The sequence below is a fragment of the Leopardus geoffroyi genome, chromosome A3 (genome assembly GCF_018350155.1).
Source record: "Leopardus geoffroyi isolate Oge1 chromosome A3, O.geoffroyi_Oge1_pat1.0, whole genome shotgun sequence".
Taxonomy (NCBI): domain Eukaryota; kingdom Metazoa; phylum Chordata; class Mammalia; order Carnivora; family Felidae; genus Leopardus; species Leopardus geoffroyi.
The window spans coordinates 80,706,994-80,722,155 of record NC_059336.1 but is presented as its reverse complement, the minus strand read 5'-3'; the positions used below and the strand labels follow the sequence as shown (position 1 = coordinate 80,722,155).

The 15,162-nt window shown below is 34.8% G+C and overlaps 1 protein-coding gene across 17 annotated transcripts in view; it reads right to left on the bottom strand.

Annotated features, from left to right (window-relative positions):
- Positions 1–15,162, bottom strand: part of EHBP1 (EH domain binding protein 1) — a 361,935-nt gene that overhangs the window by 186,879 nt on the left and 159,894 nt on the right. For 16 of the 17 annotated variants that reach the window (XM_045446193.1, XM_045446195.1, XM_045446206.1 and 13 more), the window contains 2 exons: positions 11,219–11,400; positions 8,272–8,411 (listed from right to left, as the gene is read on the bottom strand). In XM_045446193.1, coding sequence (XP_045302149.1) covers positions 8,272–8,411; positions 11,219–11,400 — 322 coding nt within the window. Of the gene's footprint in view, positions 1–8,271; positions 8,412–9,779; positions 10,124–11,218; positions 11,401–15,162 lie in introns of those variants that run through there. The other variant, XM_045446207.1, reaches the window with a different exon arrangement.

Sequence of the window (15,162 nt, the reverse complement as noted above, 5' to 3'; positions counted from 1 at the left end):
AAGTTTTTAATTTTGATGAAGTCTAATTTATCAAAATTTCTTTCATGTTTTCTCTTCTGTGTCTTATGTATGAACCCTCTGCCTGCCCTCAGGTCACAAATACATTGTTTTTCTTTCCCCTCCCCAGAAGCTTTATTGTTTTAGCTTTTACATTTAGGTCTATGATCAACCTTGAATTAATGTTTGTGTATCCTGAGAGGTAAGAATTGAGGCTCACTTTTTCCACATGGACAACGAGGTGTTTCAGAATAATTTGTTGAAAAGATTTTCCTTTCCTCACTGAATTATGCTGTCCCTTTGTTGAAAATTAATTGGCCAAGTTAAGTTTGGTATTTCAACTTAACTTTGGTTAAGTATTTCAGAACTTTCTGTTTTGTTCCATTGAACAAGTTGTCTGTCCTATGCCAATATCACACTATACTGATTTATACCTTTAGAGTAAATCTTATCACCTAGTAATAATATTACAATGCTGTCCTTTTTCAAGACTGTATTATTATTCAGGTCCTTTGCATTTCCAAAGATATTTTAGAATCAGCTTTCCTTTTTTTTTTTTTTTAACCTGCTAGGATAGGGGCGTCTGGGTGGCTCTGTCTGTTAAGCGTCTGACTCTAGATTTTGGCTTAGGTCATAATCTCACAGTAATGAGACTGAGCCCCACATTGGGCTCTGCATTGGGCATGGAGGCTGCTTAAGATTCTCTCTTTCCCTCTCTCTCTGCTCCTCCCCTGCTCATGTGTGCATTTGCTCTCATTCTCACTCTCTCAAAAACAAAAACAAAACCCCACAAAACTTGCTAGGATTACAATTAGCACTAAGTTCAATGTATATAGACTGATTTGGGGAGGATGGAAATCCTGGCAATATTGAGTCTTCCAATCTATGAACATAGACTATCTCTCCATTTATTAAGGTCTTCTGTAATTATTTTCAATATTGTATCATAGTTTTCTGTGTAGAGGTTTTTCTACATCTTTTGTTAAATTTATTTCTAAGTATTTATACTATGTTTAACCTTGATTGTAAATGGAATTATTTTGTTAATTTTATTTCCCAAATGTTTGCTGTTCATTTATAAAAATATAGATTTTTCTTTTTAAAATTTTTTTAAATGTTTATTTATTCTTAAGAAAGAGAAAGATGAGCATGAGCAAGGGAAGGGCAGAGAGAGAGGGAGACACAGATATGAAGCAGGCTCCAGGCTTCAAGATGTCAGCACAGAGCCCGATGCGAGGCTCGAACCCAGAATTGTGAAATCATGATCTGAGCCAAAGTCAGACCTTCAACTGACTGAGCCACCTAGGCACTCCTAAAAATATAGATTTTTCTATATTAATTTTGCATTCTGTGACCTTGTTAGGATCTCCAGTATCATGTTAAACAGAAGTGGTGAAAACAAACATATTTGCCTTGTACCCAGTCTTAGGAGGAAAGTATTCAGTATTTCACCATTACATATGATTTTAGCTGTAGCTTTTCACAGATGTTCTTTATCAAAATGAAGAAATTCTCTTACATTGAAACCTTGCTGAGAAACTCAGTATGGAATTTTGTCAAATACTCCTTTATATACCTATTGAGATGATTATATGGTTTTTCTCCTTTATTCTGTTATGGTTAAATCAACTGTGCATTCCTGGGACAAATCCTCAAAGAATGCATACTGGTACTTAGAATATTCATTGTCCCCTGGTTCCTCCCCTAAATACTGGAGAGCTAACTTGTTCTTTGGAGCTCTCACTTCCAATCTGGCCCTGTCACCAGAACTCTCCTGGAGTCTCCTAGGGAGGCAGGGGGGCCTAGAGAATTCTGATCAGTTGTCGTTAGTACAAACAAAGCAGGATTAGGGTTTAAGAGTGACACAGAAAGTAGGTTAAATTTGGAATCTGTGTCTTCTGCTACTTCTAGTCTCTGAGTTGACATATGTGACTTCTAAATACTAGGAAAAGCTATTCTTACTGTCTTCCATCTATCAAATTCCTTTAAAAAGGAAGTAGCTGTGATGCCTTATCAATTTTTTAGTTTTTTTTAATGTTTATTTATTTTTGAGACAGAGAGAGACAGAGCATGAACAGGGGAGGGGCAGAGAGAGAGAGGGAGACACAGAATCTGAAGCAGGCTCCAGGCTCTGAGCTGTCAGCACAGAGCCCGAGGCGGGGCTTGAACTCACGGACCATGAGATCATGACCTGAGCCGAAGTCGGACACTTAACCAACTGAGCCATCCGGGCGCCGCTCAATTTTTTAGCTCAAGGGATCATAAATGTTCCAACTCTCTGATTCTACCCTGTTTTCCAACCTTATTAATACCAAAATAATAGATGCAGTATTCCAGAAATCCCTATCCTTTACACAGACCTCCAAAATAGGTGACTATTTTTATTCTATCACTTTATACACTCCACAGCAAACCTATGATTTGGTTCATGAGTATCCTAGGTACTGGAGAGTAAATGGTCAGGTAAAAACCAGAAACAAATTAATGGATGTATTCTCTGACCAGAGTCCCAAGTTCATCCTGACAGTCCTTCTACTCAAAGGAGGTAGACCAATTTTTACCCATTCACAAGTCTTAGCAGTAGGACATTATAATCTCAGAGGACTGAGACATACCATAATCAACTTTAGCTCTTCAAATATGAACTGTTATCTCTTCTACTACCATGGGTGCTTAAGATTATATCCTCTGAAGTTGGTCAATATGTCATTCTTCCTCCTCCCAAATTAACATTACAAACAATAGGAAAGGGATTAATAAACACCAGTGCTTATGGTAAAAATGAAGCTTGATTTATAAACTACATTTGGATGGAAAGACTCTGAATAGACTATATATTTGATGGAAAGCCACAGTTTTGGGCTCAGAAAATTGTGGACTCTTGTAACTAGGTATGTTCCTTACAGGGACTCTGAAAACTATACCTATTTAACCGTTTCAAAAGATACCAGCTCTTCTGCAGAATGGACTTTAAACCAAGGCAATCCCTGCTTCTAACTATGTGGATCTTGTCTCCTTGTACACAAGCTGTCATGGGAGACAGAGGTCAAAGAATAGCACCTCGGATGCTGTGAGGACTCCAGTGAAAAAGGAATGCTCTGCTGGCATGCTACTATGTTTCCAATATCCTTCCAAGTGAATCTAATGCTTAGTCTGGCTTATGTTACCTGTATAGGTCTAGATGAACCTATGTAGAATCCTTGGTTACCTTTCCAACAGCTTTAGGTATACTGGGATCTTTCAGATATTTCATAATGTCTGAATTCTCCGATAATGCTTTCCTATAAAAAATGCTTCAATTGAACATGATTTTCAGTAAGACATTGTTATTTATGGAGGAATCTTTCCTTTTTCCTCTTGTTGATATGTATTCAGAAATTCAATATCAAAGATGGTCATATTACCAAATACTGGTTCAAGCACTGTGAGGATGCCATATAGATGGAGGCACTGACTGTTTTAAAACTATATATGTTTTCTAATACTGGCTATAATAAACTTTCTATTAATGGGCTTTGTTTCTCCATCTCCAAGGTCTATTACTCCCACTACATTTCAAACTGCAATTTTTCTAACTGCAATTCAAAATTCTCTTGCCCATTCACTGGTGCTGTACCTCCGTAGAATGCACCTATATATAACACTATCAGTAAAAGGTTCCTAAGAGCCAATCCCAAAATGTTTCCAGTTAGAAGTGAATTTGGCCCAGGTGGAACAGGGTAAGGATTTTTGATCAATCCAAGTATAGGTATCATGGATTTATGTTTACCTTCTAGCAAAGACTAATTTCAGAAGACATATTTTGTTAATTACTATTGATTTTACAGCAATATTCCATATCACTGATTAAATGAATAGCTTCTAGGTGTTAATCTAAGGTATCACAAAATAATTGTAACAGTCTTGTTCCCTCAAGAAGTTTACAGCTTAGTTGGGGAAATAATAAATCCATACAATTTTTATCGATATGTGATTGCATTTTATGCATTTCTATTGCAATATAAAGATACCATTAATAGAGGCAATTTTTTAAATAATGATTTTTTTCCTCCATAAACATTCTGTTAGCAATTCCAAAGCTGCAAGGAACAGCAAATATAAGCTGTGTTTAAGTTACTGCCACTTTAGTTGGTAAATAAAAATACCCACCATACTTTATTTGTACCATGTTTATAAAATGCATTCATTTTGTTTAGTCTTAACCTATTGCTTTAACATTACTGTTGTTAAATTTTAATATATTTTTAACTATCTTAAAACTACTTTACCCAAACATTTTTAGAGTGGTAGTGCTGGTGCTAAAAAAAATTCCTGAAAGATAATAACTTTGGAATGGAATTTACATGTGCTAAAAAATGCAACTAAGGAAGCCAAACAACTGCCATAACATGCTGTGCTATTAATTTAAGTGACTGTACTCTGGAAATATAATAGAGAAAAAAAATGTAACATCAAAGCAAAAATGTTATAATGACTGGATTTACTTAAGAGCATGCATCTAATCACCACTGTCCCCATCTACCCCTGCTCCCTCAATATACATTTTGAATTCATAACTTTTGGAAAACTAGTCTTGAATTATTTAAGGTTTGAATTATGTGTCCTCCAAGATCACATGCTTTCCATAAAATGGGACCATGCAACCTTGGATAAGGTCGTATATGAGTAAAGGTTAAATAAATGGAACAAGATAATAAGCCAGAGTGATTAGTATGGGCTATAATATGAGAAAGAAGTCCCTTCATTGATTTATGACCTTTCAGTTAGCACATCTTAAATTCTCAATATGTTCCAGACAATGTGCCAGAAGCGAGTGATAAAAAGAACAGTTACAACATAGTCTCTACCTTGAAGGAATTTCATGAAACAGGGAAAAGAAATACATACATAAAATAATAACAGAAAATAGTAGAATTCCAAAGAAACCTTGGATCATCACAAGTTGCATTAAAATAATTTCTTCAATTAGGGTCAGAGAATTTTAGACTATCTAAAAGAAAATTATTTCTTCTACAGGAATTTTAGAAAATAAGGTGTATGTGTATTTTTAAGCAATAAGGGATACTATGGTCTGAATATTTGTGCCCCCCCTCCCCCGCCCAGATTCATGTTTAAATCTTAATTCTCAGTGTGATGGTATTAGGAGGTAAGGCCTTTGAGAGAAGATTAGGTCATAGGGCAGAGCCCTCATGAATAAGATTAATGTCCTTCTAAAAGGGGCCCAGAGAGATCCTTTGCCCCTTCCACCATGTGAGGAATACAATGAGAAGTCTGTGACCCAGAAGAGGGCCCTCATCTAACCATGCTGGCACCTTGATCTCAGACTTCCAGTCTCCAAAACTGTGGGAAATAAATTTAAGTTGCTTATAACTACCCATCCAAGGTATTTTGTTATAGCAGCCCCAACAGACTAAGACAATAAAATCTGATTATAATTGTTTTCATTATATCTATAATTTACTCAAAAATAACGTCCTTTCTTTCCCTTTGGATAATAGCAAAGAACTTCCGACATACTGTTACCACCTTTTTTCCCCATTACTGTGATCAAAGTAGTACAACATTGCTCAAAACAATTATAAAACTGTGGGGTTTTAAAATTTCCTATTTATGGTACTAGGGCCTAATTGAGATTTAGTTTTAATCAAAAGTCATTCACAAAGAACAAACCATATTCTCCATTTAAAAGATCAAATTATATCTCACAGCAGTTATAAACATTCATGCTGCAAGATAATGTCTGCATTTGTAAATAGTACAGTAGTAGCCTAAGGGATAGAATCGTCAAGCTTAAGAGGGAGTGGGCATGAAAGGTTTCTCAGAGTATGTGTCAATATTATTAAAATTTAAAGGATAAGTAAAAAGTCATTGGTGGCAGTAAAGAAAGGTTACTAACTTACCCTTCCTGAAGTACTTCAGCCACCCAAATAAAACAAAGAACTCAAAGATAGGAAAGACAGGGCATTTTAAAAAGTATCATATAATTTTTGCTGAAATGATTATAAACATAATGCAGGGGCGCCTGGGTGGCTCAGTGGGTTGAGCGTCCGACTTCGGCTCAGGTCATGATCTCGTGGTTTGTGGGTTCGAGCCCCGTGTCAGGCTCTGTGCTGACAGCTCAGAGCCTGAAGCCTGCTTCAGATCCTGTGTCTCCCCCTCTCTCTTCCCCTCCCATGCTCATGCCCTGTCTCTCTCTGTCTCTCAGTAATAAATAAAAGTTAAAAAAAAAAATTTAAACTTAATGCAAATGTCTGCATTTATTATTGAAAGAAGAACCCCAAAATTTACTCAAATAAAAATAACACCTGGAGGGGTTTAAATAAAAAAAAATATTGACTCTCTCATCTTACATGAGGTGAGTCAATATGTTCTGTTTTATTTATTTATTTTAAATATTTTATTTTTAAGTAATCTCTATACTTAACGTGGGGCTCAAACTCACAACCCTGAGATCAAGAGTCACTTGCTCAACTGACTTAGCCAGCCAAGCACAACTGTTTTGTTTTTAATGTTGGTAGAGAAATACAGGTTCATTCATTTATCTGTCTGGCTTTTTTATCTTAGATGATAGTAGACTAAAATGAAAACAGAATGTATAGCTTCCAAATAACTCTATTTAAAAATGCTTAAATAAAGAACATTTGAGAATGGTAAATTTTAAGGTGTGAATGGAAAAAAATAATAATAAAATTCCCAAATAAAAGGATAAAGTAATGTAAGTGAAATTAAGTATGCAGTTATCAAAAAAATGTAACTATTAAGGGCAAAGAATATAAAGATAGATAAACCAAATACTGTTTATAAGAGAAGTACTTAATACAGGTTAAAAATAAAGTGATAAATACACTAGGAAAATACAAATATAAAGAAAGCATGAGTTAAAATATCAACACCAGACAAAATTTCACGGCAAGAGGCATAAAGTGGGGCAGACTGATCAAATTACAACCCATAATGAAACTATGAGAAAATTAATTTTTATGCACTAAAGAATTTAGCATTGAAGTTCTTAGTATTTCAAAGATGAGCTACACAAAAAGAATAAGACTATAAATAATTGAATAATATAAATTTAAAGTTTGGCCTAATAAATACATGCTGAATCCAACGAATAGAAAATATATATAAAAAGATACTTAAAAGAAAATTTACAAAAATAGATCACGTATCTAGACTACAAAGAAAAAAACCCTCACTCATATGAAATTGAAATTTGAAAGGCTTCAGCATCTTATTTAAATAAAATTAAACTGGTAACTAACTAAAAATAAAAAAAGTCCATGATAAAACCCACTCTCCTAAACAACCCTTGACTTAATTAAGAAATCAAAACAGCAATCATAAATTAGAAATTAATAATTTATAAAATTTACATGGGACAAAACATACACCTTTGCATAGAAGTCTAATCAATTCCTTATAATAAACTTCTAGAAGTGGAGTGAAAGTGAACATCACTAGAATTGAGAAAATCAAAGTTTTTGGCTAAGGAGTTAAATGTGTCATATGATCAATGGAAATTCCCCATATAACAGTAAGAGTTGAGGCTAAGCCAAGAGATGACTGCCAAAGTGCCCTATGAGTTTGGAAACATATCACCTAGATGATAGAAGTCTAGGGATCTCATTACAGAAATTTAGGACACTTCATTAGCTGAAAGGAATATGTACACAGCGCTTGATTCTTACTCCAATAATAAAGGTATGACATCAATTCCTTAAGGTGATAGATTATCAATAAATATTTATTGCCCAATCAATACAAAAGATTCTAAATATTTAATCATCTTAAGCAGTTTGACTAAGCCAGCTATAAGGAATACTTGCATGGAATCTTTTAGCTATAAGGATACATGAGATATATACAAATCCAAACCAAAGAATGTGCACATAATTTGTGTGAATAAATGTACATGAGCTAGGAAACAGTAGCCAATGCATTTTGTCATGCCACCCTTAAGGCAGATCTTTACTTATAAGAAGGTTCATCCATACAATGACATAAGAAGTGTGAACATATTTAGGCCACTTTATACTATAATCAGTAGTACCAGTAAAGTTTTATGCTTTCTTGACTAAGCTTGGACTTCATTTTAAATTATGAAAATCTGTTATTAACCATCAGCACATAAAGTTTTCAGAGAGCTAAATGGCATATTAAAAGGCTTACGGAAGAAAAAATACTCTAGCAGCATTCTTTTTTCCTGGAAAACTTGAGTTTTCAACTTCTCAAGAAAAAAAGATAAACTTTTAGCTTAATGCTAATAAAACCAACCTGTAATTTTTGCTGCCTTTTCCTCTTGGTTCACTCGGTTCTCATCATCTTCTTCATTATCTTCTTCAAAGTCATCTAAATTGCCGATGTCAGCCTGCTTCATACTCATCAAACTAGCCAAACTTTGCATGTCTTCATCCCTACATCAATGATTTCAAATTTAATACACAGTTCATTAAATGACATTGTTTGAAAAAAGTTTAAGAAAATAATAATATAGTCTTTTTTCTAAATATTAATGAGCCCTTTTAAATAGTTGTACAACTATTGTAGTTAACTGAAAAACCTAAATAGTCATATTCATTAATTTTTAAATGGCATGTTTAATTAGTAAAAAGCAAACTAGATTAAAAACTAACTAGTTAGGAGTTAGTTTAACTCTTTGCTGCCATCTATGGAAGACTAAAATTTTCTTCACAGGATTAAAGTGTGGGTTCCTAATCATTAAGTCTGGAAATAAAAACTTGTTTCATAAAACAGTGAGATAGTTTGCAAATCAATAAGATCTAGACTTTAAAATATTCAAGTTTTCAAAATGAATTAGAATAGAAATTCTTAATCTGAAATCCATGAACCCTTTTGGTTTTGTGGGTAGGAGGAAAAAGAAATGGTAAACCACTGTAAATTTATACGTAAATCTTATTTAAATGCGCATTTTTCTCAAAGGGGCCATAACTCCCCAAAAGTGAAGGAACTACTGGAACAGCATTTTTAAAAATTACAAAATGAAAAATGACTTGGATTGACTATAAGTTAAATACCATATACTGGATAAAATGTGAAAATGTTTTTTATCTTGAAGTATTTTAAATATAAGTATATAAAGTTTACCTTACTCTAAACAAATCAAATAATGAAGTTTTCCTGAAATATCATTTTCACCTTAAATTTCAAATAAACTACCGTGAGTAAAACACATTTCTAACACATTACATACAAACTAAATTTCAATCTGATATTCTTCCCTAAAATTCAGAATTTCAAATTAAGATACTGTTTCCCATGTTCTAACTACAATAAAATAGAAACAAAACAAGAAAACTCTTTTGTAAAGAAATGTTTGTTAACATTCACTTATTTTCTAAATATAGTACAACTATGCAGACTAAACTGGTTTTTGAAATTCTTTGCATTTTATCTCATGTAAGCCTACAGTTGACATAACCATTTCCCCTTTTAAAAATAAATTTAGTGATATCAAGTCTGCATGAACAAAAAAAGTTGTATTACCTTATATGAATGCTATACAAATTGCTCACCTGTCAATGAGGGATAATTTTAAGATATACCATTACTCTTGAAATGTTAACTTGCTTAATTTTACCTCTGTAATTTCCTCATACTTTAACCTTGAACATTTTTCTCTATGAAAGGTTAAGGAGGCAAGGAGTGTGGAGGCAGAGAGGGAGTTTAGGGTGTTTTAAGAGAAATTTCCACTGGAATTGAGACATTTGGTTTGACTGAATTTCCCAGATTCTCCCAGGGATGGATGGTGCTGATTCACTTACTGCTTCTGCCCAGTGGAAAGGAGTCCACATTCAAAGGATCTTCTCTGATTTTGTTTTCTCTTTTCTTCCTGTGTTTTCTTTCCTTTCATTATGGCTTGACCTTCAGGGTAAGATCTTTATTTTTAGGTTCTCAGTATTTAAGTCTAAAATTTAAGGTCCTGAGATGAAAGACTGATTGCTTCCATTCTGCACTGTCCCTCTGCCACACTCACTCAAAAGCCAACTTTCCAGAGATGAGGCTTACAGTTATCTACCAAGTCATTTGCTGCCCTTGTAGATGAGTGCCAAACATCTCATTTTGACTGACGCACAGAATCCAGTCTAATCAGTCAAGTAGACATGGCCAAATATAGTAACCACATTCCACTGGCTCAAATACATTTAGAACTATGATTCAGATTGGATCGAAATGTTCGTAGCTGGCTTCCTTCTCTCACCTTTCAAATCCAGGCTTAGAATTTCCATTTCTTCCCTCCCTGATCTTCCTCTCCAAGTAAGTACTAACCCTTTCATTACACCCCAAACATACACTCATCCTTGACTTGAATGTATGCAACAAGCATGGTAAATGTTACATTTTTCCTGTTCCAGGCATGTTTTCCTCATTTTATACAGTTAGAATTTTACACTTAGGAGATCAGAACTGGTGTAGGAATTACCTTTGTGCAATGCCTATTCAGTACTTAAGAAGTGATTGCTTAAAAGGATAATTATATAGAAAATTGTACTTTGCTATACAACTTTTGGAAGGCCAGGCCAAAGAACATGAATTGGTAAAAGTCCCTTTAGTTCTTTCATCCCTCTTATCCTGAACTTTTCATCTTGGGTTCCTCTTATATCTCAGCTGCATCAAACAGCTCTACAAACTGAACTGTCTGTACTTCAGAGTACAACTACTTACACTAAAGACAATTAATACAAAACAAACATGGATGGCACCCTATAATACACAATTTAAAATTTGGAACTTGCGGGGTGCCTGGGTGGCGCAGTCGGTTAAGCGTCCGACTTCAGCCAGGTCACGATCTCGCGGTCCGTGAGTTCGAGCCCCGCGTCGGGCTCTGGGCTGATGGCTCAGAGCCTGGAGCCTGTTTCTGATTCTGTGTCTCCCTCTCTCTCTGCCCCTCCCCCATTCATGCTCTGTCTCTCTCTGTCCCAAAAATAAAAATAAACGTTGAAAAAAAATAAATAAATAAAAAAAATAAAATTTGGAACTTGCTATAATATCACTTTTATATTATTGTTCATTCTCTAGAGTCAAGAGACTATATACACCAAGGAGTTCATTTAATTCAGCCTCTGAAACAAAGAATGGCAAGAATGACTGGTATGCAGTAGGATATTCTCAACTGTTGCCAGTCTACTAAGTCAAAAGCTGTTTACATACAGTTTTTAAACACACTGAGAAGCAGCCTGTCTTTTTGACAAAAGAAACTTACGTGGCTTTTCCTTCCCGAAGGAAAATGCAAGATAATGAAAACTGGAGAGTGGCAGATACAACTTTTTTAGACAATGGCTTGAATTTTAACTTGACATCAGTCTGAGTTGGCATAGGGCTTGCATACTGTTTCATGTTGATGCTGCTAGTAGCCAGAGCTTTCCTTCGACCAGAAGGGGATTCCTGGAAGATAAAATATAATTTGGAATTTTGGAGTTATTTATTTTACACCCAAATATTTTAAAACACTATTTAAATAACATGATTAAATAACAATTGAAACTTCCCTCCCCAATGTATTCCTGTAACACAATATTGAAATAAAATTGTGATGAAGTTATATTGCAACTTTTACATCTTTAAATAAGGCAGACATAAATTGGAGAGAGCTGGCCGAGGTAGAAATAAACTAAACAACTATAAATATGTCAGAAAAGGGAAAGCAAGGAATGGAAACTAGGACAGAAAGCCTCCAGAATTCCTCTAAAAAGAGGATAGAACACAGAGATAGGTATCAAAAGTACTCGACAACTGTTTTCCTTCCTTTCATTCTATTTAATGTAATTAATGGTATTTCTCCTTTGTGAATGCCTACCATTTTTATAGAACTTCCAGCCTCTGTGGCATTCTGTCTCGTTTTTACTACAGTATCTGAGTTCTATCTATCCTCTAATCTGAGCCTTATTTCTTCCTAGGGCCTTTTTTGATCACTCCACTCCACAGTTCTCTCTCCCTCCCCTAAGATCACATATATCAAGGAAGAAACCGTTGGTTTCTCTGATGCTATGTCTGTGGCAGACACTGCCAAGCGATTCTAGCAGGTCTCAAAATTCTCCAAACAGACTACCAATTCATCAGAAATGAATACAAAATAACACCTATTTGCTATCAAGGGTACTTAACATTCTAGAAATAAGCTATCTCATTTCAAAATTATCCTTAATAGAATAATAGCCTAGGAGAACAGTGAAAACAAAACAGCAAAATAATGATTGGGCATTACCTATGTATAAGACACGTTGTTGATTCAAGAGAGATATGAAGATGATTAAGACGTAATCCCTTACTACGTGTTCTAATGGCAAGGGAACATTTTAGATGAGGATAATTTGTAAATAAAGTAAACCAGAGTTCATATGACATCATGAATGTAAACCAGAGGTCATACACCAGCATTCCTTAGGATTTACTGGTTTGGAGTTCAGATCGAAAATAAGGCCTAATTTTCAAGCTGTGTGACCCTGAGTAAGTAAACAAGCCTCACTAAACATCCCTATAAAATAAGGAGACTAAACAGAAATCCATTTAAGCTCTACAATGGTTTTCTATAAAATTATGCAATTTTCCAACCAAGGCTGGAAAAACTACCATTAACCTTTGAATTATTATTTAATAAATCTTTATTTTATTTGTCTTCTGATTGACAAACCTGCCTAAAATAAAGATATACTAATTTAATCAAAACATTAAGCCAGCCTCTTAGAAAAAAATTGACATTTCTGCCAGCAGGACAAGTAAAAAATGTAATGTAGCATCCCTAAAGAATACCTTGTTTTAAAATGTGGTCTTATCTGTCAGATTATGCACAGCAATATTATACAGAGCTATTAGTGCATGTAGATACCTTATGAATGAATTTCAAAAATGCATCAAGCACTTGAGAAGGATTTAAGCCCTCTCAGAAGAAATACTTAAGAATATGCAAATACCCTCAACTGAATCAAGTTGAACAGATGTGACTATCCCAAACAATACAAGTGTTCTTTCCCTGGTCGCTACTGTCAATCAAAGAATAAGATTAAGGTCCAAGGTTCTGACAATGTGCAAAATGAAAAAGTATGATCAGGTAGTATCAATTTATTACACCGATATGAACAATAATCTCTTATTGTACCTTTAGAATAGCTAACAACTTTTACATATAATATAGGATTTAAAGCCTCTGTTTTGGAAGCATGACATACAAACTGCCACACATTATTTTCAGATTTTTTAAACAAATCTGTTTCACAAAGTATGACACTAATCCCCTAATAATAATTTTTTATAACCAAATAAACTATAAAAATTAAGGTAACTTGGAAATGAGCATAATTTTGAAAGCCCAATTTAAGGATAATTGCTATAAAATCTAGAGTTTTGACGATTAACATTCAAATTCATTTTTTAGATAAAAATTTTGTAGAAGGGTTTTCTGCTGAACTCAAGCAGTTTTTAACTTTTTGGTATATCAGTCTCTGAAACAACAGAAAATAAAAGCTACTAAATTCTAACCATATTTAGTTGTACCACTTTAAGTATTTACTTGCTCAGCAACAATGAAAACAGCCCTTTGTAAGGTCTGGACAGGTGAGCAGAACAGTCTTTTGAGTCTACAATATCCATTTCTATTGTTAACGCAGGATCTCACTACAGTCTGTGCTGGGAAAAGAGGTCTGAACTGTATTTCTAGTAATTCTCCACCAAGCTCCCACATTGTTTTCCTCTTTAAGGATCTTTCACAGCTCTACCTCAGCTCCATGAATCTCCACTTTTTACAACCGAGTCTAAGTCTTTACCAGCCCACAACTGATATCACCGCTATCATCAGTTCTATAAAGAGGAATGAAATAAGCGATTGCAGTGTGAGACGAGCGTGTCTTTTGCATCTTATAGTCCTTCCACAAAGGAGTAGGGGCCAGCCAGGCAGAGAGAATTTAGAATTACTCTTACTGCTGCCAGAGTCCTAATGCTATTTCATGTCGGGCAAGGTACAGAAGGGAACAGAAATGAGAGAAAAAATAGTAAAAGGAATTTTAAGAGAAAGAAAGAACAATGACAAAGCCATTGAGTGTTCACATATATGTAAGACTAAGTTTCTGTCTCTTGGCCTACGTTCATACATGTTTGTATGTGAATCTGACAATATTTGAGGAATTACTTCAAAACTCCTAAAGCCAAAGTTAACTTTAGTGTTTACTAAAAAACAAAAATAAAAGTAAGAGAGCTTTAGACAATTTAGATGACTGGATCCTATCCCCAGAGATCTTAAATTAGCAAAACCAGAGATAGGCTCAGGAATCTGCTACATTTCTAAAAATAATATGTACCTCCCTTCTCTACTCCCAGCCCACCCCTCCCACACACTCACCACTACTACCAGGTGATTCTAATCCAGTTAATCTAAAATCACACTTTCAGAAATACTTCCCCTCAGAAAGTTCTTACATAATATAATCATTTTTGCTTAAGAAATATCACTTTCATTTTTCCTAAGTATTCTCTGTTATAAAAACGACTTAGCTTATATATTTCCATTTCTTTGAAATCCAGCCTATTGTAGTTGCCATCAGGCAAACCTGCATTTGAATGTAACACCAGCATTTATTCATTGGTTAATCTCTGGCCCATTTCTTCATGTATCTGAGCCTTAGTTTCACACTGTCAGATTGACAAATATTTTTTTTATTTTTTTTTAATGTTTATCTTTATTTTTGAGACAGAGTGAGACAGAGAGAGACAGAGCATGAGCGGGGGAGGGGCAGAGAGAGAGGGAGACACAGAATCCGAAGCAGTCTCCAGGCTCTGAGCTGTCAGCACAGAGCCTAACACGGGGCTCGAACCCACGAACTGCGAGATCATGACCTGAGCTGAAGTCAGATGCTCAACTGACTGAGCCACCCAGGCGCCCCAGATTGACAAATATTTTTAAAAGCTGGACAATACCAAGTGATGATAAAAATGGGGAACAATGCAAACAAACTCTCTTACACTGCAGGAGAAAGTTCTAACTGATATAGCCACTTTGGAAAGCAAGTTGACATTACCTTGTAAAGTGGAACACATGCATATCTTACAACTCAGCAATAATATCCATCTTAGATACATGTCCTGGAGAAACTCTTATAACAATATACTAAAATATCTAGTAGAGTTTTTAGCATACGGTAGGTACTTAATAAATAG